Source organism: Vipera berus (assembly GCF_964194415.1).
Source record: "Vipera berus genome assembly, chromosome: 5".
Classification (NCBI taxonomy): Eukaryota; Metazoa; Chordata; class Lepidosauria; order Squamata; family Viperidae; genus Vipera; species Vipera berus.
Window position 1 is genome coordinate 26,539,524 of NC_138207.1, and position 20,913 is coordinate 26,560,436.

The 20,913-nt window shown below is 35.1% G+C and overlaps 1 protein-coding gene across 1 annotated transcript in view; it reads right to left on the reverse strand.

The window, feature by feature from the left end:
- MED12L (mediator complex subunit 12L) overlaps positions 1-20,913 on the reverse strand; it is a gene marked incomplete at its 5' end in the record, with an annotated part of 177,693 nt that overhangs the window by 19,201 nt on the left and 137,579 nt on the right. The window contains 17 exon segments of the mRNA XM_081328791.1: positions 240-441; positions 1,062-1,218; positions 3,332-3,706; positions 3,996-4,157; positions 5,506-5,641; positions 6,980-7,089; positions 7,661-7,750; positions 9,622-9,733; positions 11,054-11,215; positions 12,541-12,731; positions 12,840-12,914; positions 13,772-13,960; positions 14,630-14,826; positions 16,070-16,183; positions 16,285-16,380; positions 17,435-17,555; positions 18,713-18,854. Coding sequence (XP_081184917.1) covers positions 240-441; positions 1,062-1,218; positions 3,332-3,706; positions 3,996-4,157; positions 5,506-5,641; positions 6,980-7,089; positions 7,661-7,750; positions 9,622-9,733; positions 11,054-11,215; positions 12,541-12,731; positions 12,840-12,914; positions 13,772-13,960; positions 14,630-14,826; positions 16,070-16,183; positions 16,285-16,380; positions 17,435-17,555; positions 18,713-18,854 — 2,631 coding nt within the window.

Here is a 20,913-nt window from a genome sequence, read left to right on the forward strand (position 1 = left end):
AAACTGGATTACCTTCCAGTACTCCAGTCCAGTGAATTTTTGGATGTGGAATGAGAGATACTATTTTGTCTCCTACCTCAGGTACACGATATAATGAAACAGTACTTGTCCTGCATATACAGTATACACTAAGCTTACTTTGAACCCCATCATTATTTTCTTTACTTCATTGTCCTAAATGAAGAAAAGCTGAAATAAATCATGCCCCATCCATCCCACTTCTAAATATAAAACAACACAGTTTGAAAGGCCTTGCCTGGCTCTGGTGCCTTAGAACCCGCTGTTGTTGAAGCAATTGTTGCTGCTGCTGCTGCTGAGAAGTAATAGTGTGAATTGCTGGGGGATGCATCATATTGCTGGAACGTCTCTGCAGCATGTTAGAGAGCACTTGTTTTGTGTTGCTTGGCACAAAGGAGCCTGTGGGATCCAATCTGGAACCACCTTCAAAGACATTAACAAAATAATTATAGAATCACAACGTCTTCTCCAGATGATGCTATTGGTTGGGAATCAAGCTGATTACTCCACTTAAATCAGATTATTTATATAGCCATTACATTTTTTAACTGTGAACCAGCAATGGTTTTCTGAAAATACAACATATATTTCAAAAGTAAAGTAAAAGATAATAGAAGAACAATATTGTTAGAAATATCTAAAATCTAACATTAAATACTATAGTGGTATAGTATGCATGTAGTATGCTAGAGTATATATTGTCAACCTTCAGAATCTAAAGTTTTACTGTTTTACATTCTCTACAATATGTGAGAAAAATTACCTTGTACGCTATGGGTTTGGGAAACATATTATAGAAAACAAATTTCAACTAAAAATCACCATACCTATTATCTAAATCTTCTTCCTAATAAATCTTCCTATTTGTTACAAAGAGCAAAAGCAAGCTATATTTAAGCACTTTTCAACCATTTCATTGGAATGATACATCAACTACAAATAAAGTTCCACTTAATTTAAGCACATTCACCAAGTGTGAGTACTTTCCAAACAAAATAATAATTAAAAAAAAATATTTGCTGTGACAGATCCCCATGCTTTACCTGGTGGAAGAGGCTGGTTCTGGACAAAGTAACCTGACTGTTGGGGCTGTCCTATAACATTGTAGCCCCACAAAGCAGTCTGTGGATGATGCAACATTTGAGGATAAAGTGCTGAAAAATTAGGAGCCATTCTACATCCATTGTTCTGAGGATATTCCTTGAGCAAAATAGGAAACATTAAACATTACTGACATTCAAATACCAATTGATAAATAAGCCATTTTTCCTAGTGAATTATTAGGCAATTTATGACTTTTACAATTAGGCTTTATCTCACATACAATTTGGCTGTCTCATAATGCTTAGTTTTCTACTTTTTTCTGCATATCATAATCTACTAACTGTACCTATCCTGGGAAGGAATTTATAGGAAGGAATTGAGTAAAGTGTCAATAAATTCAAATTTTTAAAAATGAAGCTTTCTAAATTTTAATAATTTCAGGAAATTCTTTTCACATTTGTTTTAATACCACAGTATTCCTGTGCATTATCAAGGACTCTTGAGCATGCTCTAAGATGTATGTAATGAGTATGTATCACTGTTCGGGTTTGTTGGGCTTCACTGAAAAAATATATTTTCTTCAAATGTATTTAAAAATGTGAAATTGTATTTTCATAGTATTGAGAAAATTGCCCTTTATTGATAGTTTCACCGAGGGACTTAATATCTTGCAATACAACCTAAAATCAAGTGGTGTAAAGACAGAAGTCCTCAGTGTGGCCAAGAAAGTTAAATGAGTAAATATTTTAAAATATTGATAGATATAATCCATATACAATAAACTAAAGCTTCTTGGGGACCTCAGTTATTTTTAAGAATGTAAAGGAGACCTGAGACCAAAATGTTTGAGAACCACTGGACAATGAATCTATTGTAAGATATATTGAAAATACAGTCCTAAAATAACCATCTTTTGTTTTAACCCTTCATTAAGCATTATGCAGCAGGTGTATCTTTACTGAAACACTTCTGAATAGATTTTATATCAAGATGGTTCAAGAGGACTGGTAGGGCTTCTTAGAAATGAAAACTGAATTTATTTTCAGTTAATTTCTAGATATTTTCTCATCTCCTTTCAATTTCATTGATAGGATGGGATTCAACCTGGAACATGTCTTAAAACTTTGCCTTGTTTTCCCATAATATGTGAGAATTTGAAAAAAATATTTCAAGTATTATGACAGCCATCTATAGAATTGAACCTGGTGATCCATCCAATGGTTTTACCCCCACCCCATCCCAAAAAGCAGTGCTATCTCAAGCTTGAAGAAGGAAGCAATAAGTTCTGCAAAAGTCTTAGACTTGCAAACTTTTCTGCTAAATCAGCAGAGATGACTAAGTTCTATATTTGTGAGTGCCAATAGAATTAAGCAATAGTCATGAAAGGAACGGCTCTTATGAAAGCTTAAGCTATCACATGCTTCCCTATCAAATTTGATTCAAAAAAAGAAAGCTATTATCCAAAAATAGAGTAAACTATATGCTTCATTGCATAATATTATCTAAAGATATGCAACAAAACCAACTGGATGTAATTAAGCAGGCCAATATCTGGATGACAGACAATTCGGGAGCACAAGACTATATTTTGTTTTCTATAGAGAAGGTATAGTACATTTTTTAACAAACAATAAATATCTTTATAGATGGGGAAGTGAATCTTAAATTCTGCCATTCTGTAAAGGTTGGCAATGTAGCTTCTATAATGCCCCTAGAATGGGACATTTTCATATTCATATTTCATATTTCATATTCATATTTCATATTGAAAATGAAGCATTACCAACCAGGCACATTTATCTATCTATCTATCTATCTGTCTATCTATCTATCTATCTATCTATCTATCTATCTATCTATCTATCTATCTATCTATCATCTATCTATCTATCTATCTACAAGAATCTGAACTACTAACAGTCAAAGCAAATTGGTGATAGATAAAAAAAGTCAATGGAATTCAAGATGGCTGGACTTCGATCTCTTATGGGCATGAAGGGATTCAAGAGGGATGACTCGTTTGATCCCCTCCCTGGGGCTCAGCCTGGACATCTCCTACATTTCCCTTCTCATAAAATCAACTAATATAATGAGATACTGTATTTCTGTTCGTGAACTTAGGATATTTAATGTAATTGTTTCAACATTTTATGTAACTTCTTTCATGTCTAACTCACATGAAATCATCTGATGGTTACCAGCACCTGACAAGATGGCCAATTCATGCACTACATTTTTTTAACTTTAACTAGACAATTTAACCACTTACATCAGTTTTAGAAGCTGTTTTTGTCTTCCTTTTTCTGCCTTTCCCCTTTCTTTCTTCATCTGCTGAAGGTTTTCCCTGATCTGAAAGCTCTGCTGACTTTCTGTCTGGTTCCTGAGATGCAGGAGTGGTAGGCTCTTCTTCCTCCTCCTCCTCCTCCTCCTCAGGAGGAAGAGGTAAAGGTTCGAGGTAGTAACTTCGTGGCTTAGGTTTAGGGTGTGTGTGGTAAAGCAGAAGTTGCTGCTGCTCCTCGTATTTTATCACTTTCCTATCAATGCGAACAGTTCCAAACCAAGCCCAAGACAATGGAGCTGGATTCTTATTGCCTTCCAGTAAATCCCATGGAGATATTTTCTGTTTCATTGAGACTTGGAGCCCCTGTTCCAACAAAAATGTAAAGTGAGTTTTCCTCATCACAATTTCCTTCTAATTTTCAAATGCCTACAATAGAAGTTTATGAGCTTATTATTAAAATAGTGCTGCATGTAATCAACAGAGAAAAACATTGGTAATATAATGTAAATAAAGATACAATTAATTGAATGCTATTTTATATATTGGATTGAAACATGTATAAACATGAGATGAAACAGATGAATTCTACAAAATTATATTCATGAGAAAGTTGATACATCAGGAAGGTTTTAAAGAAAATGCTTATCCTTGCCTGTTTCTTATCTATGGAGTCAAATCCAGCAATTTTGTTTCCCTTTGTATCAATCAATGATCCCATAGGCTCACAGGCAATGAGGTCACACATCTGCTTGGGCAATGGCAAGAGCTGACGAACTTTGTCAATACTTTCTGAACTTTTATCGCCCAGTTCTTTCTATAAGAGGACAAAAAGGCAAAAAATAAAATAAAATCGTAGCTGCAACATGGAAAAGTTTTAGATGAATCATTTCCTTGTATTTTTATTAATTTTATTCAGAGTTTTTGAAAAATGCTTCATAAGCTTTTCTTTTCTCTTCCTAAAAATTAATTGCAATGTCTGCCTGCCTGCCTGCCTGCCTGCCTGCCTGCCTGCCTGCCTGCCTGCCTGCCTACCTACCTACCTACCTATCTATCATCTATCTATCTATCTATCTATCTATCTATCTATCTATCTATCTATCTATCTATCTATCTATCTATCTATCTATCTATCATCTTAGTCAGAGAGCTATGGACCATCAGATCCTCATTTTAGCATTAAACCAGAACAGGTTATCAGGATTAAGTATTCTGACAAGCATAATCTTTCCAAGGTTTCAAGCAGAAGTTTTTCCTATCCTTTGCTATCAAGAATTTTTAAAGCAGCAATGCAGAGGATTGGGCCCTTTTGTTTCTAAAATATGCTTAATGTTATTTCCATATGCAATACTACTTTATAAGCATCTTGACAGGAATACATGTCATGTCAGATTGTTTGCCATATACAGTAACTATCATCTACTCTTACTCCAGGGTAATTTTTTTGCATTACATCCTACTTGATCCCCCTTTTTAATAGGGAAGCCAGCAATTGTCTCTGACAAAAAAGTTGGAAAAGTTCAAACTGAATGTTTTTTCTGTCCATAGAATAGGCTTTTTCACATTGAACACAGCTAAACCATGTGAGGAAGTGGTTTTTTGAAAGTAAGAAAATGTTATTTTTATAACTTTGATTTAAAACAATTGTTTCTGTATACGTGCTCTTAATTAATCAAATTAGTATATTGCTACTGTGTGTTTGTTTGCTAATTTATTATTACAAGTGTTCAATCATTGGCAGTTGCAAAACACTACAATCTGCTGGATAGCAGCAGAGGCAAGACAATTTAAAATTTGGGTCACTACAATCTCAGATTTCCTCATTCAGTATGGCATCTCTCTATCCCTCTGTGTATCTCTCCACGGTATCTATCTCTCTATCTATATCTATCTATCAGTCTGTCTATCTACCTTTTCTATCTTATTTTTATTCCACCTTTATTTTTGGTCAATTCAAAATGCACAGATAGCTGGCTCCTGACACCTAATTTCCCCACAACAGAAAACTTTTGAATAGGTAAGGATGGTAGGGAATGATAGGCCCAACATCACCCAATCATTTTTTGAGCCCTGGTGAGGACTAGAACTCACAGTCTCCAGGTTTATAACCCAGCACCTTAGCTACTAAACATTTTACAGAATTCAGTGGTCAGATGAAAACACACTTTGAGTTTTTTCACCAAATTCATGTATGCTCTCTTGTTCTCTTCAGATCCCATTTGAGATGCCATTGAGAGGTCAGAAGCTAAAGTACCGTTGATCAACACACTCAACATGTCAAGCACTGTTGTAAATAATTCACTAAAAGGGGAAAAGAAAAAAAACCAAATTAAATTCTGAAGAGCAGAATATAAGTACTAGCACCTATAGTAAAGCAGAAGCTTAATATTTCTTTCTATAGTGTCAAATAATCCACTTTTACATCAACTCAAGGATGAGGAAGTAGCCATGTCCTACAACAAACCAAAATAATGCCAAAATAGTTACACATATGCCATGAAAATCATCACACAAATGCGGTATTACATACTTAAGTTCCAATTTAAAATCATTGCAAGTTGTCCGTTGGCAACTAGACACAAAGATGCCAAACTAATGACATTAATCAGAAAGGGACCTTGGAGGTTTTCTAGTCCAATCCCCTGCTTAAGCAGGAGACCCTATACCATTTCAGATAGGTAATTGTCCAATGTTCTCTTAAAAACTTCCAGTGATGAGGCACCTACAACTTCTGAAGGCAAGCTGTTCCACTAGTTAATTGTATTCAGTGTTAGGAAGATTCTCCTTAATTCCAGGTTGATTGGTTTCCATCCACTGCCCTCTGGTGCTTTGTAGAATAATTTGACCCCCTCTTCTTTGTGGCAGTCCCTCAAATACTGGAATACTGCTATCATATCATCCCTAGAACCTCTTTTCTCTAGACTGGCCATACCCAATTACTGCAACTGTTTTTCATATGTTTTTGTCTCCAGGCTCTTAATTATCTTAGTTGTGTGTATCATGACATGTATGTCGTGACATCATGACACAAGCCCCACACTTTTAAACTTGACTTGCAATGTCACATGCAGGAATATAAGGACAGAGTTTATGTTTTAAAAAAGGAAAGGCATCTGCAACTGTTATTCTCAAAGAGAAAAACCATGTAACACCATAAACCTTATGCAATATTTCAAATAAGATTGTGGAGTAGTATCTGTCTTCCACACTCTATTTTATTTTATTCTATTTGTAAATGCTGAGGAGCAGTCAAGCCTACATTGTCAATACAAACATTACCATATTTACCTTGTTCTAATGGAGAAAAACAGTGACCAGCACTAGCCAGCCCTCATTCACATCCTTGGCTGAAGCCAAGGTACTAAAGTTACCCTTAATTTAAGAAACATCATTGTTAGAACTTGAAGAATTTTCTTTTAAAATTACTTTAGAAGAAAAATACAATTAGAACCATTATTATTTATTTATTAAATTTATATGCTGCCCAGAGTCACTTGATAGTGAGATGAGTGACATATAAATTTAATAAATAAATATTTCCATTTATGCAAAATGAATGACAATTTTAGCTTTACAAATAACATTGTTAGTCAAACTACTAGAAACCATAATATATAATATGCAGTAGAGTACACATACTTATTGGTTTGCATGTCAACTGTCCCGGATGTTATTATTTGAAGGAGTAAAAGTGCCCAGTCTGTGGTCCACTGAGGACTTCTTTGCACCGTATCAAACATTCCACCCACCTAGAATTGAAGCATTGAAAAAAAAATAAAGATAAAAAAGGTAAATCAAATGTACTTCACAATCTTTATTTTCTAACTATTCTTTATGAGTAAACCTGCATTGGAAATGTTTTAGATTGTAATATTGCATTGTGTATGAATTACTAGCAGCTTAAGTAGGGGCTGAAATTATGAAGGATTACCAATTAATATCTGATAAAGACTTTTTTGTTGTTGTTTCCTGGACTTTTTGTCATCCACGGTAAGGAAGCTGTAGGAACTGTTTTCACCTTTTCTTATTGTTTGACTTCTGTCCAGCTATTTTCTGATGTTTGATTTAGCACATTGTTTTTTAAGTGTCATCCTTGTTTAATCTTATATTTGTGATGCAAAATTAAGGTAAGAAATAGGAAAAATAAACAAATAAATAATGCTAAATTGTAAGACAATATAGTATTTAGAGAGGAGAAGGAACAGTAATAAAATTAAGAAACCTTATAAGCTTCTTTCTGCTTCTATGAGAAAAGGCACAAAATTATCCTAAATAATAAACAAATATACCCTTGAATAAGTAAATATTCCCCTTTCTTACCAAATTAAGACGGAGTTGTAATGCTTCATGCATCATTTGTCTTGCTTTAACATCATCTTGGTATCGTTCTTCCCTCCAGTTGCTTAATATCTAGGAAGGAAAATATGATTTGCACTGATGTGCTTTTTCTATGAATATTTACCTATTCCTGTACAACATTATATATCTTTTTAATATGTTATAGGGATTCCAGTTGAGCAGTGGGTTGGGCTAGAAGACTTCCAACATCCCTCCTAACTCTGTTATTTTATGGCACACTTCTCTTCTTTTGTGAGCATTGTTGCATTTCTGCTTGCTTTATTTATTCTCTCTTCCCTTTAAACAGAATGTTACACATATGTGAAATTATAGTATTATTTCTATTATAATGTTTATTTTGAAATCTTCAAAGTAAGCTATTCTCAGTTAAAAGAATAATTAAGTTAAAAGAATAATAATATTTTCAGCAAGATTTCAGAAGTGGTTTATCATTGCTTCCTTCCTAGGGCTGAGAGAAAATGACAAGTCATCCAACAGACTTTGTGCCTAAGGTGGGACTTGAACTCATGGTCTCCCGATTTCTAACCCAGTGCCCTAACCATTACACTAAACTGGCTCTCTTCTAGTAATATCTACATAAAAATCTCATATTAACAAGACAAATAGTAAATATGCTTTCTAGATAATACAAGCTTTTGGGGGGAACTGGCTGATAATATCTTTCCACTTGCCCTATCCATATACAGGTAGTCCTCGCGTTATGACCATAATGGAGTCATGATACTGTAACTTTTTTGTGGTGGTCATTAAGTGAATGCAACAATCTAAATCCAAATGCCGCAGTTGTTAAACAAATCTCTGCTGAAAACTGGAAATGCTGGGTTTTTACAAAACCAGCGTAAAACATGGTCATATGATTGTGGCATTCTGCAAATGGGTGTAAATGTGGCTGTGTTGCCAAGCATCCAAAATGTGGTAATTGACAATGTAGGCAACCATAGGAACTTTGGATGTGGATAATAAGTCCCCTTTTTCAGATAGGACGTAAGTCAAGAACTTATAGAAAATACCTTGAAAGCGGGATGCACTATTTTTTTCTTACACAATATTCAAAATTAATATCTGCTCCAAATAAAAGGAGTAGTTAATTCTACTACCTCATTTACTTTAATGTGTAATAGATGTAATAGACCACAGGTCTGCAACCCGCGGCTCCGGAGCCCCATGCGGCTCTTTCAGCCGTCTCCTGCGGCTCCCAGTCCTCTGCCATGTGCAGTCCAAAAAAAAAAGCGGGACTAAAAAAGTTCAACCAATCAATTCAAATATGCAGGGTAGGTGCATATCTCGCCTTGGCTCCACTCTTCAGTCAAACCCTTTTCTGCGCATGTGTGCATGTATGCGCATGTGCACACATTTTTTTGCGGCTCCCAGTTTTTCCTTTTGTGAGGGAACCGGTTCCGAGTGGCTCTTTCACTGTTTCAGGTTGCTGACCCCTGTAATAGACCTTAATAGATAGCTGCATAGTTGCTGGGCAGGACTCCAGTGGAAATTGTGTCTTAGTGCCTCAAAAACCAAATCTCCTTGCCATAGAAGCTTCATTAGTACAAAGACAGGTGTTATAGAAGATTACAATGAAAAATTAAATATCTCACTAACTTCATATGAGTTCACTTGAATTTCATATTATCCCTATAAAAGAACTGGAAGGCCTTACTGAAATGAGACAAGACCACTACTATAATTCAAGTAATGAGTTATTATTGGCCTGGTGACTATTTCTATTTTTGAGAAATTCAGCGTGTTTTGTAGAATACTAAAAATCATGAAGGAAATCAGATAAACAAGATTTATAAATGAATTACTTTCACTCATTTTGCCACAAATGGCATGAATGTAGTTTCAGATATGATTTCCCATCTGCCTCAATCCATTACTTTAACTGGTCTTGAACAGATGCAGAGCACAGAATTGTCTGTTTTTACCTGATTAATTTGATTTTGTAGAGATGTTAGAAGCCCTTCACGCTGTTCATCCTGTCCCTTGAGACATGTGAGTACCAAAGACAGGAATGGTTGCTGACTCAGAAGAGACATACTTTAAAAAAGCAGAGTGGACACTGAATTAGATGTGTCTTTCTGATACTTCCTCTCCCAAATCCTTCCTTCCCCTTTTCAGTGTTTCTCTAAAAGGATTTCTTTATAAACTCTCATCACTATTTTAAAACCGCAAAATTGTTTCTGCCTTTACTCATACATGTGACCAGAATGAAGTGTTAAACAGATTATATGGTCCAGGCAAAGAGAGCTTTATGAGTCATTCTGTGAGGCAGATGGGCAGTTTGTAAATGTGATAAATAAATAAAATGTTATAAAAGTAGAAAGCTTCTTCAAAACATTGATAACTTTTGCAGAAATAAGCAGCTTCTGAGAATAATAATTTATAGAAGTTCATATTTCCACTATTGAAAGCGTATTTCTAAAATTTTCTGCAGTGATATATAAATCAATTTATATAGGAATCTTGAGGATAGCAAGCACAAAACTACTTGTTTTGGCAAATGATTTAATATTGCCTAATAATGAGAGGTGTGTGACACTTTTTTCTCATGAAATATAAGCATCTCAAGTCCTCTTGTACTTTGAAACAAGTCACCTCATCCTATTAGAGATAAGGAAAAGAAGGATAAGATTCTTGTTTTCCCTGTTCTTCCATTTTGTATTTTACTTTCATGGTGACAAAAATAGTATGCAATTTCTGAGATTATTTAGGTTACCAAACAACTCAAAAACATTTAGCAAGGAGCACTTTCTCATCTTTGTAACAAAGTATTATTTAATTCTTTTCTGATAATTATTTCAAGATAAATTAATACTAATTAATAGCATAAATTTAATTTTTAAATGTGAAATTCGATGTGAATGATAACAGAAAAGAAAGGAAATTCCAAATTTAGACAAACAACTTCCCACCTATAATATGAATTAGTGGAATATTTTTCAGTAAAAGACATCTTAATATGTCATGATTTACCAGACTCCTAGGTACAATCCTAATATTAACTCAGAAAAGAAAAACATGTTTGTGATAAGTAGATCTATGATAAAAGTAGTTAGCTTCATGTGCAAATTAAGAACAAAATGAGTTACTTTGATGCTCTTTTCTTAATCTTCACGGTAAGTATTTAGTTTAGTTTTCAAAAAACAATATTTCTAAGTAACAGATAGACCTTATTTCATTTAAGAATTTACTGTGTCCATTTTCTTAAAAATAAATATGCCACACAGTTGGGCTTTTTCCCCCAAAACAATATCTGGTTTCTACTGGTTTCATTAAAGAAAGCTCAAATTCTACACTTCATTGTTGCAGAAGAAATTACTAGTTTAAAATTCAGCCATATTTTTCAGTATCTTCTACCTCTTCTGCTTTTGCCTGTCTCTCTCCTTCTTAGAACATGATCCCAAGTGCTGGCCTTTCTCTAGTTCTTCTCCAGCTGCTTTCAAGACTCGACCTTGAACAGATGTCGGCAGCTTTGCAATCAGGGGAGCCACCAACCAGACACCTTGTCTTTCAGAAGAGCTAAAGACATGAAACAAATAAGATTTTTGAACAGAATATTAATATAATATATTATAATATAATATATTAATATATTCTCACTGTATATATAAAAATTATTATTATTTGCAAATGGCATTGTTACATTAGCCAGGAGACCACAATGCTATTGCAGAGTAGTAGTTTGGCTGCCAAGTTACCAGCTTAGTTGAAGAAAATGCTTGCACGCTTTCTAAGGTGTACCACAAGAGGGTGAGCTGGTTTTGTACCAGAAAGAAATGCAAGAGGCTCTTCCTGTAGCATCATACTAGGCTGCTCCTTCCCTGGAGTTGCCATGCAAATGGACACTGCAGTTGGGAAGGTTCAGAGCCACACAAGGTGATAAATAAAGAATGCTAAGTAAAGATTAAACAAATCTTAGATTAAACTGAGAACTCGTGTGGTGTGAAGGATGTGGTGTTAGAGTAGGACTTAGGAGAGTCAGTTTCACCCTCAGCCATGGTGGATGCTCAGTGCATGATTTTGGCCAGGTTGCTTTGAAGAGGAAAACCTGGAAGAGAGAATGCTATGTATGCAGCTTTATGCTTCAGAAGAAAAGGCAAGATATATACTGGGTAAAATAGTAATAGTTTACAGCTAATTTTTGAATTGTAAGCTGCTCAGAGGCATTGATGAGATGAGTGGCTATAGAAATTGAATGAATGAATGAATGAATGAATGAATGAATGAATGAATGAATGAATGAATGAATGAATGGTTTAAATTCAGTTTGACTATTATATAGAACTCCTGATCTGACACTCCAAATGTTGTCCGCTTAGGTAAAAATTTCCTATTTCTTCCAATTAAGGATGCACTTGTTAGAAATGAAAAATAAAAAAAATATATATCTCATCTTAAACCAATAATTGTTTTCCATAAAGTTAAAAAATAATAGAGTTCACTGAGGAATCAGGTCTAAATTGCAGCTTAGGTTCTTTAAAATGAAATTTTCTTAATTTCAACAACCTATTTTATTTTTAAATCAGAGAAAGATTATCAAATTCTTAATTCAGTGACTCAAAGTATTTATTTAACCTGCAGCTAACACTGTGTTTATCCTCTTTAGTGTGTATTTAGTAAACAATCAAGAGAATGAAGAAATTCTTGCATGCCCAGGTACTCCTCGGAGACAATAGTTTTTGCATGCAGAAGAAATTAGTATTCTGTGAAGTTTGCTGGTTCAGCACACTATATTTCTCAGAGTGAAAACCATAATTATTCAGCAGCAGCCTTTGTGAGTAGACCCCTCTCAAGTGTTTCTATTTTAAAAAGTATACACAATTTCCTCAGATTGATTACATTACCTTAGGAATGTCTTTTTACAGTTCTGCCTTGTAATATGTGTGTCAGCATTTCCAAGAGAGTTTGGATTGAAGAGGCCTATACCAGAGTTACAAGAGTTATTGTTTAGATCAGCGGATTGCTGAAACACTTCAATTGTCGCCTTTGCAATATTATCCAACAAGCTGTTCATTTCAGCCACAGACCCAGAACCCTACAGTAAAACATAAGTAAACTAGCGCATTCATGGTATGTTTGCTCATACACTACATTATTTTGTAAAGGTACATGATTAATTAAAAAGAAAGCAAGAAATACTCACAGGTTCCTTCAGACACTGTTTGATCATTAGTTGAAGTTCCAGCCATGACTGTCTAAGAGTCCACTGGTCTATATTCTGAATCAAAAAAGGGAGCAGAATTTTGTTCCTCATAACATTTGTAAAATTATTATTCTCATCAATAAAATTGATATATGGTTTTATTATGTCATATGAAATATTTTGTTATAGCTGTATATTGGATATAGCTAATTTTGTTAATTCCTGCTGGTAGAATTCTGTGGGTGGATTGAGAAAACAGGGCTAGAGAAGGGGAATATGACCTTATAGCAATATACACTTGATCAAAGTTTGTCTTCCATTCAAATCTAATCTAACAATGGGAATGCCATTTGAGTTTCCATGTTCAAATGCAGGACTTTGTATTTTTTTTGCTGTGAAAACTCAACTTGCTAGTTTCTTCTGATTGTTTCAATCTTTTATTATCCTTTTATTATAATGTTCTCAAAATGATGTTTCTCTTCACACCTGCACCCATCTCTGTATCCCTTGCAGATGTGATAATCTTATTTTCTATTTCTCAATCCAATAGAATAGAATAGAATAGAATAGAATAGAATAGAATAGAATAGAATAGAACAGAACAGAACAGAACAGAACAGAACAGAATAGAATAGAATAGAATATCTTTATTGTCGTTGTGTAACTCACAACAAAATTAAGTGCTGTCCACAGTGCACACCACACAGAAGTAAAAAACACAAATAAGAACATACATTATATATACACATCCTCTGTAAACCACTTAAAGACGGCTGTAAAGCATTATGAAGCTGTATATAAGTTTAAGTGCTATGAATAATTATGAAACAATAATCCAAGTGTTTACTTCATTTAGAAAAAAAGTAAGCAACAATAATGCAATGAAAAAAGCAAATCAAACACAAACTTCTTTCTTATCTAAATGAGGTTACCTGAAGAATGCCCTTGATGTGTTGTCTCTGAGGATTGTCTCCTTCTGCACATTCTTTAATACTGTGAGGGTAACAGATAAGCTGCAGCAATTTCTGTGCTTGTTTGTTAGAGAGAACTGGATCCAGGATAAGATCTTTGTCAGTACATAGCCTCTCAGGTTCTTTCAAACAGTGTTCCCCCACCCATTCCTACCAAAAGAATTTGATGGAGAATAACCATCAGTACAAAAGTCAAAGCCAAACTTAACTGTGTAATTTGTAACTCGACTGTATAACAAAAACATAGTATTTTTCAGAAAGAATGGAGTTCGTATTGGATATTACTTCTGTATGACAAAAAATGAGTCTAACTTCATCTTGCACTGTAACTTCAGTACTTATACTGAAGAGCTGACTTAAACACAAATATAGTAGATGTCATTTCCACCATATACATGGTTTGAAATAATTTTGAATAAAATACAACTTTTCAGTGTGGTAGTTATTGCATCTAATATATTCACATCTCACCTTTCTTTGCAAGAGTTAAAATGCATACATCATGGCATTTTATCATCATAATACTCTTAGCCCCAGTTTAGGCTATAAAACAGAGACTGGCCATGGCTGAATAGAGATTGGAAACCAATTGTCTTTGGTCCTACTCCAACAGTTACTCCACATTGATCCTATTCACACTTATCAGAATATACTGGCAAGAGTAACTGCTTCAATTACACATGGAGACATAGACCGAAGCACAGCACAGAAAGCCTGCACTCACCAACTTTCACAATTCCTGGAGTATGGCAACAATGTTACTTTTGCAAAATTATGTCTATGTACAACATAATGAAGGAAAACAAAGACCAGTGTTACCTGTTGACAAATGCTTCGTAGTACATATCTAGCATATTCACTGAGAGTAGCTGTTTCTATGGAAATTGTTTTTCCATACAAAGTCTTTGAGGTAGCTTCCCATATCTCATCATCATTTAGATCTCCCAGTAATCTTTGTACTGAATAATCTGAATTTTTCAAGGAGGGAATATTGTTGCTTCCAATTTCAGCATCACCTATATTGTAGGAATAGTAAAAAAGATGAAAAGGTTTATTAGTCCTTTAATATAGTTTGGCTTTCACCTACAGTAAGTGCCCTCTTAATTTATTTTTGCTTAATGCTACTTCCAGTTTTAGAAGTTGTTGGTATATTATTTTAACATTTGAGGATGTCTGGCTATTCTTGTAGAAAAGTTAGTCTAATAAACATTTCTTCAATTACCTATGCTATAGTATGATATAATTTGCTTGCTCCCTAGAGTTCTTACAGATATACAAGATAAACATTTTTAAATTTTATCTTAAAGCAAATAAGAAACAATGCCCTACAACACCAAAATTACATACTTTAATAAGCAAACATTTATATTACTGGAGAAGAAAAATACTGATTGGTAAACATGTTATTTAATTATTAATTTTACATTCTGTCTTTTTTTCTAGGACCTTAAATGTAAATGGAGGATACCCCTTTGTTTTTAGCCAGTACAATAACTTATTTTTTAGGTTGAACTAAGAGGTAGGGATTGGCCCAAAGCCAACACTGATATCTGTGAGCAAGTGGTGCTTCAAATTGGTCTCCATTGGTCTGTGTCAAGCGCAAAGGATCAGGACCATAACTCTTCTTCCCAGTTCTGCCTGCTCTTCCCCTACAGCCTGTACAATATTTTAACCAGTGCCTTCCAGATCATCTCGTACAGTACCCTATACTAGCTCCCATTTGTACTTCTATTAATTTATGATTCATCCTGGAAGATGTTTCTGACACCATTATTCACTTCCTAGAAAAGTTTCAAGCTTATAATCTATCAGGTTTTCAGTAAATGTCTGAATGTATACGTGGGAGTAAATCTCATTGCATGTCCAAACAACTAGACACAAAGAGTTTTTCCCCCATGGCATTACTCTGCTAAACACCTAATTCCCACAGCACTGTCTCTTGCCTAAGGATATTTACCTATGTAGTAGGACTGTATTGCTATCATCCTTCTCATCTTTCCTATTACCTTCTCCTATTGGTATCTTATAATTTATCACTTTATTGTTTGTATGTACACTGAGAGCTTATGTTTGTATGTACACTGTATGTTTGTATGTACACTGTATATTTGTATGTACACTCACAGCTTATGCACCGGAGACAAAGTTCTTGTGTGTCCAATCACACTTGGCCAATAAAGAATTCTCTATCCCTCTGAGGAACATATGCCTAGCTTCAAAGTAAACACAGAGATGAAGAACTTTAAAGCATGATCATACCAAGCATAAGAATTGCTTTCAAAACAGCAAATACTGCTCCCACTTCTATGCTGTTGTGAGCAGCACTTAAAAGGCGGCGATCACAAGATGATCGAATTCCTGGGAAACATTTTTCTGTGTAAAAAGAGAATAATATTCTTTAGGAATACTGATTTCCATTTCAGTGACACAAAAACTATTGTACTTAAGAGAGGAAATGAATTTGGAGTTCTTACCACTTGACAATAGGGAAATCTTGGGTGTTTGGAAGAGATGTAGAAGAAGCCGGCAAGTCATTCTTGCTCCTGGCTCAGCATCTGGATCTCCACAAGCTAAGAAAAGGGTACCACTTTATCATTATATCATAGAAAAATAAATTGTCATCTTTAGTGCCAGCTGGAAAAAACCCTTGAAACTAATTTTAAACATTGGAATAAAACAAAAAGAAAAAATAAGGCTTTCACATATTAATGCTGAGGAAAATTCTTACTATATCAAATATTTTGCAAAATAAAGGTTTTTTATAAAGACTTTTTCATAAATATATTTTAATTCTGTTTTGTTTTCTATTTTTTCTAGCTTAATATTTCACCTTTATATGAAATGAGAAAAGATTTAAGCTACTATTTAACACAGGGGTCCCCAACCTCCCCGTCCACGGACCAACACCAGCCCATGGGATGCTGGAAACTGAGCTGCACAAACAAGCAGAGTCCCATCTGTGGGATGCAGGCAGCATGTGAAACCAAGCTGCCTCCAGTCCATGGAAAAAAACTCTCTCCATGGAATTGGTCCCTGATGCCCAAAAGATTGGGGGGCACTGATTTAACATGTTGAATGTATTTTGAAGACTTGATAGATACTGACAATTTATGAAGAAAAATGACAAATGTGAAAGACATGATTGGAAAAAAAAGGAAAAACACACAAATTTCAGATGTACAATAAGGAAAGATTATGGGAAATAACAATGGGAAAACTGGAAAATACAGAATAGTATTTTAAAAGCTAAATATGAATTCGTGTGAGACTCTAAGAAGTGGTTTCAAGTAAACATAATGCAAGAAGTGAGATCATATGAATTTATAAAAATTCAAAGGTAACAATACCATGAGTGTGAAACTAACAGTTCAGTTAGTTTCAGTTAGACACTGTAACAAAGTCCAAAGCAAAATTAATATTTGATGGTAGAAATAGGAAATCACAAATAAAACGATAATAAAAATACATGTTCAATTTATAAATGCAAAAAAAGATAAAATGCTTTGCTTTCTAGCCCAAAGAGATAGTTAGTGGGCAAACAGGTTGTTCTACAAACAATCTTAGCAAATCTTTCTCCCAAAGAAGTGGGGACTCTTACTGTTTTAATACACCTTGAAATCTCACCTGCTGTAAGTAAAGAAGGAAGAGCTACGTGTTGAACTACATCCTCAAGGAAAAAGCATTGACGAGCTATCAGTATTGCAACAAAGGTAGCCAATGAATCATGGAATGACAGATCACTCACCTTAAAGGAAAAAGAGAAAAAGAAAAACCCAGGGTCAATATTTCTGTTGGGTCATTTGCTAGTACAAAAACATTATACTTTTAAAAAGGTAAAGGTTCCCCCGCACATGCGTGCTAGTTGTTTCCGACTCTAGGGGCCGGTGCTTCATCTCCGTTTCAAAGCCGAAGAGCCAGCGCTTGTCCAAGGACATCTCCGTGGTCATGTGGCCGGCATGACTAGATGCCAAAGGCGCACGGAACGCTGTTACCTTCCCACCGTAGTGGTCCCTATTTTTCTACTTGCATTTTTACGTGCTTTCGAACTGCTAGGTTGGCAGAAGCTGGGATGAGTAACAGGCGCTCACTCTGTTACGTAGCACTCGGGATTCAACCCGCCAAACTGCCTACCATCTGATCGACAAGCTCAGCGTCCTAACCCATTGAGCTACCACGTCCCTATAATACTTTTACATAGATCTAATTATGTAGCAGTATGGTTTTCTATTTCTTTCTATTGATTGATCTACCTTTTCCTGATTCTGTGCCACAATATATCAGTTGCTGTTTTTTAACTTGCTATGATCCCAGCAGTCAGAGGTCTGAAAGTGTGAAGTCACCATTGCTGTACAGAGGTAATACAACTTGAGGCAAAAGTAACAGTGTTTAGTAGCTAAGGTAACTACATCACAATTAATGACAGATAGATATATCAGCTGCCATCAGCTGATATATCTACTGCACCTTATTATAACATTATGCCAAGACAAGATACCTTGATTCAGTTACCTTGCCAATGGGGAATTATTCCCCAAACCGGGAGAATAAAGGTATTATTCATAAAATGCTACCCTAATTTCATGGGCATAATTCACTGTTAAAACAGTTCTACAGAGAAAAGTCCTTGGATTTCAATGAAGAGTTGCAGGTTTCTCAAACTATTGCTTTCCCTTACACTCAACTATCAGGTAGAATCTCTCCTGAAATCTCTTGTGAAACCAGTGGAAAACACAAAACATTGCAGGAATAACTCATGAAAATTAACAACTAATATTGTGTTATGTATAAGAGGCATAATATCAAAGAATTATCTGCCTTTTTTATTATACAGGAAAGCTACAAATATCCACCATGCAAAACAAAAATCAGATTTATTATTTTAATTACATTTTTTGCACTTACATCCACACTGCAGAGAAGATCATTAAATCCCCAGACATGATTTGAAGAACAGCAAAGGGCTTTCAAGACTCCTAACCACTCTGAACTTAGCACTGTACAGCAAGCAGTTAACTCTGCACACAAGTTGGCAATATCATTAATTCTAGGAGACAAAAATAAATTTAAAAAACCATGCTAACAAAGTAAAAAAAATAACAGTTTAATGGCAGTCAAATATTTGCCATGTCGGTGGTCTGCAACCAAACACATTTACTTTTTATTAATATATTTAGATAAAATAAATGTGGAGAGAAGGAGAAGAGAAAAACAAATATGCTTGGGTCAATGTAAAATATAGGGAGTTAAAATATATGATTTAAATTAATTCTGGGTATAAGCTATTTAAAAAGTCTTCTTAAAATATCATCACTCAATTATCAAATAGATAATTAAATAATGGATTATTTAATAATTTTCAGAGTTAGAAGTGTTGGTCCTCTGTCTGAAATTCAAGAGATTGCAACATTGCTGGACAATCTGATATCTTACAATAGGTATACCACAGTACCTTACAGGAAGATACATGAGCTTTAAGTGAAAATTCTAGCATCTGGGGTAAATCAATTTCTTAGCAGCATGCTAAGACAAAGTTTTATTTTAACATTGTTGGTTGAATGACTTATAGTGATCGGCTTCATATATCAAGTTAAGCCATAAGACATGCTAGGTTCCTTCCTCATGGTTAGCTAAAGCACACAAAGCACATTAGTATTTAGAATTTATGGACCTAGTCAATGATAGAATTGTTGGAAAGTTTTGCATCATCAGGGATTTTCTCCACACATGATTTTCCTTCAAAAAGATATACCGGTATATGTAGAAAAAGCAAATGTACTATTATATTATACTATAACAGTAGCATGATTACAACATTCAGAATTTGGAGGAAGGAATGCCAAAACTATTATTTATTTGGTAGAACCCATCTGACTCCAGAATAGTTCTGTGCAGCTTACATTTAAAATAAGAAAACAAAACAACTTAAAGTGTTTTCTGGTGAGACCAGTCTATCAGGGCAACCTGGTCTACCCCAAATATGAGATGGAGCATACTGCTTCCGCTTTTGCCTTTCAGCTCCAATCTAGGAGCCTTCACAGGCAGTCACTTCTGCGATAGACTATTTCTGTGTTAAATTTAAATTTACCGACAAAGAATTAAAGGAATACTAGTATAGCTATTTTGAGCTATTTAGCTCTCATCAGCTAGTTTGAATCTCAGAAGGGTATGGCTAGCTGATGAGAGCTAAACAGCTTGAAATAGCTGTACTAGTCTCCTTTTAATTCTTTGTCGGTAAATTTAAATTTAACAAAAGAACCTAAACATCTGAACAAACTGTAGAACCAACCAGCCAGAGCTTCACAAACATCCTATTCTAAGTCCTGGGAGAAGAGCCAGGTTTTTAAAGACTTGTGGAACACCACCATCAGAGTGGGATATAAACACCTCTCAGGGGAAATATCATTCTAGATGGCAGACAGCATGACAGAAAAGTCATACCTTCTAGTCCCCAATAAATGGCATTACTTAATTGAGGGAACCAAAGCATACCAAGTGGGCAGAGACCACAGGAGATATCCTGGATCTACGCTTTGAAGGGCTTTATGGGTGATAAACAGCACCCTGAACTCTACTCAGAAGCTATTGGCAACCAGTTAACTATTAGAGTAGTGTCACATGGATGACTGCCTGCACTGCATCATTCTGAACAGCTACAGCTTCTAAGTAGTCTTCAAGGACAGCCCCATTACAGTGCATTACCACAGCTTAATTGTGAAATGGCTAGGCCATGAATAACCAACTAAAAGGAGCTACTGATTCAAAAATAGGCCCAACTAGCAGACCAAATGAAGCTGAAATTGTGCAAAGATCTTCTTAGCCACAGGTGTCCTTGTCATTGAAATAGGAGCTGTGAGTGCAATACAGTCCCTAGATTCTGCAGCAATGTTGAATGGGTGAAGGAGAATCCCATCTAAGAATAAAGATGGAAAATCCCCAGATCCAGGGACCAAAAATCCACAGCAACCTGTCCTTGGCAGGATTAAGTCTGTTCCTCTCCATCCAGAGTTGCAAACCTTGGCACCAGGACAAAGCATTGGAGCATCACCTGGGTGGCCTGGAGTTCAAGTGTACATACACATATTGATGATATCAGAACCCACACT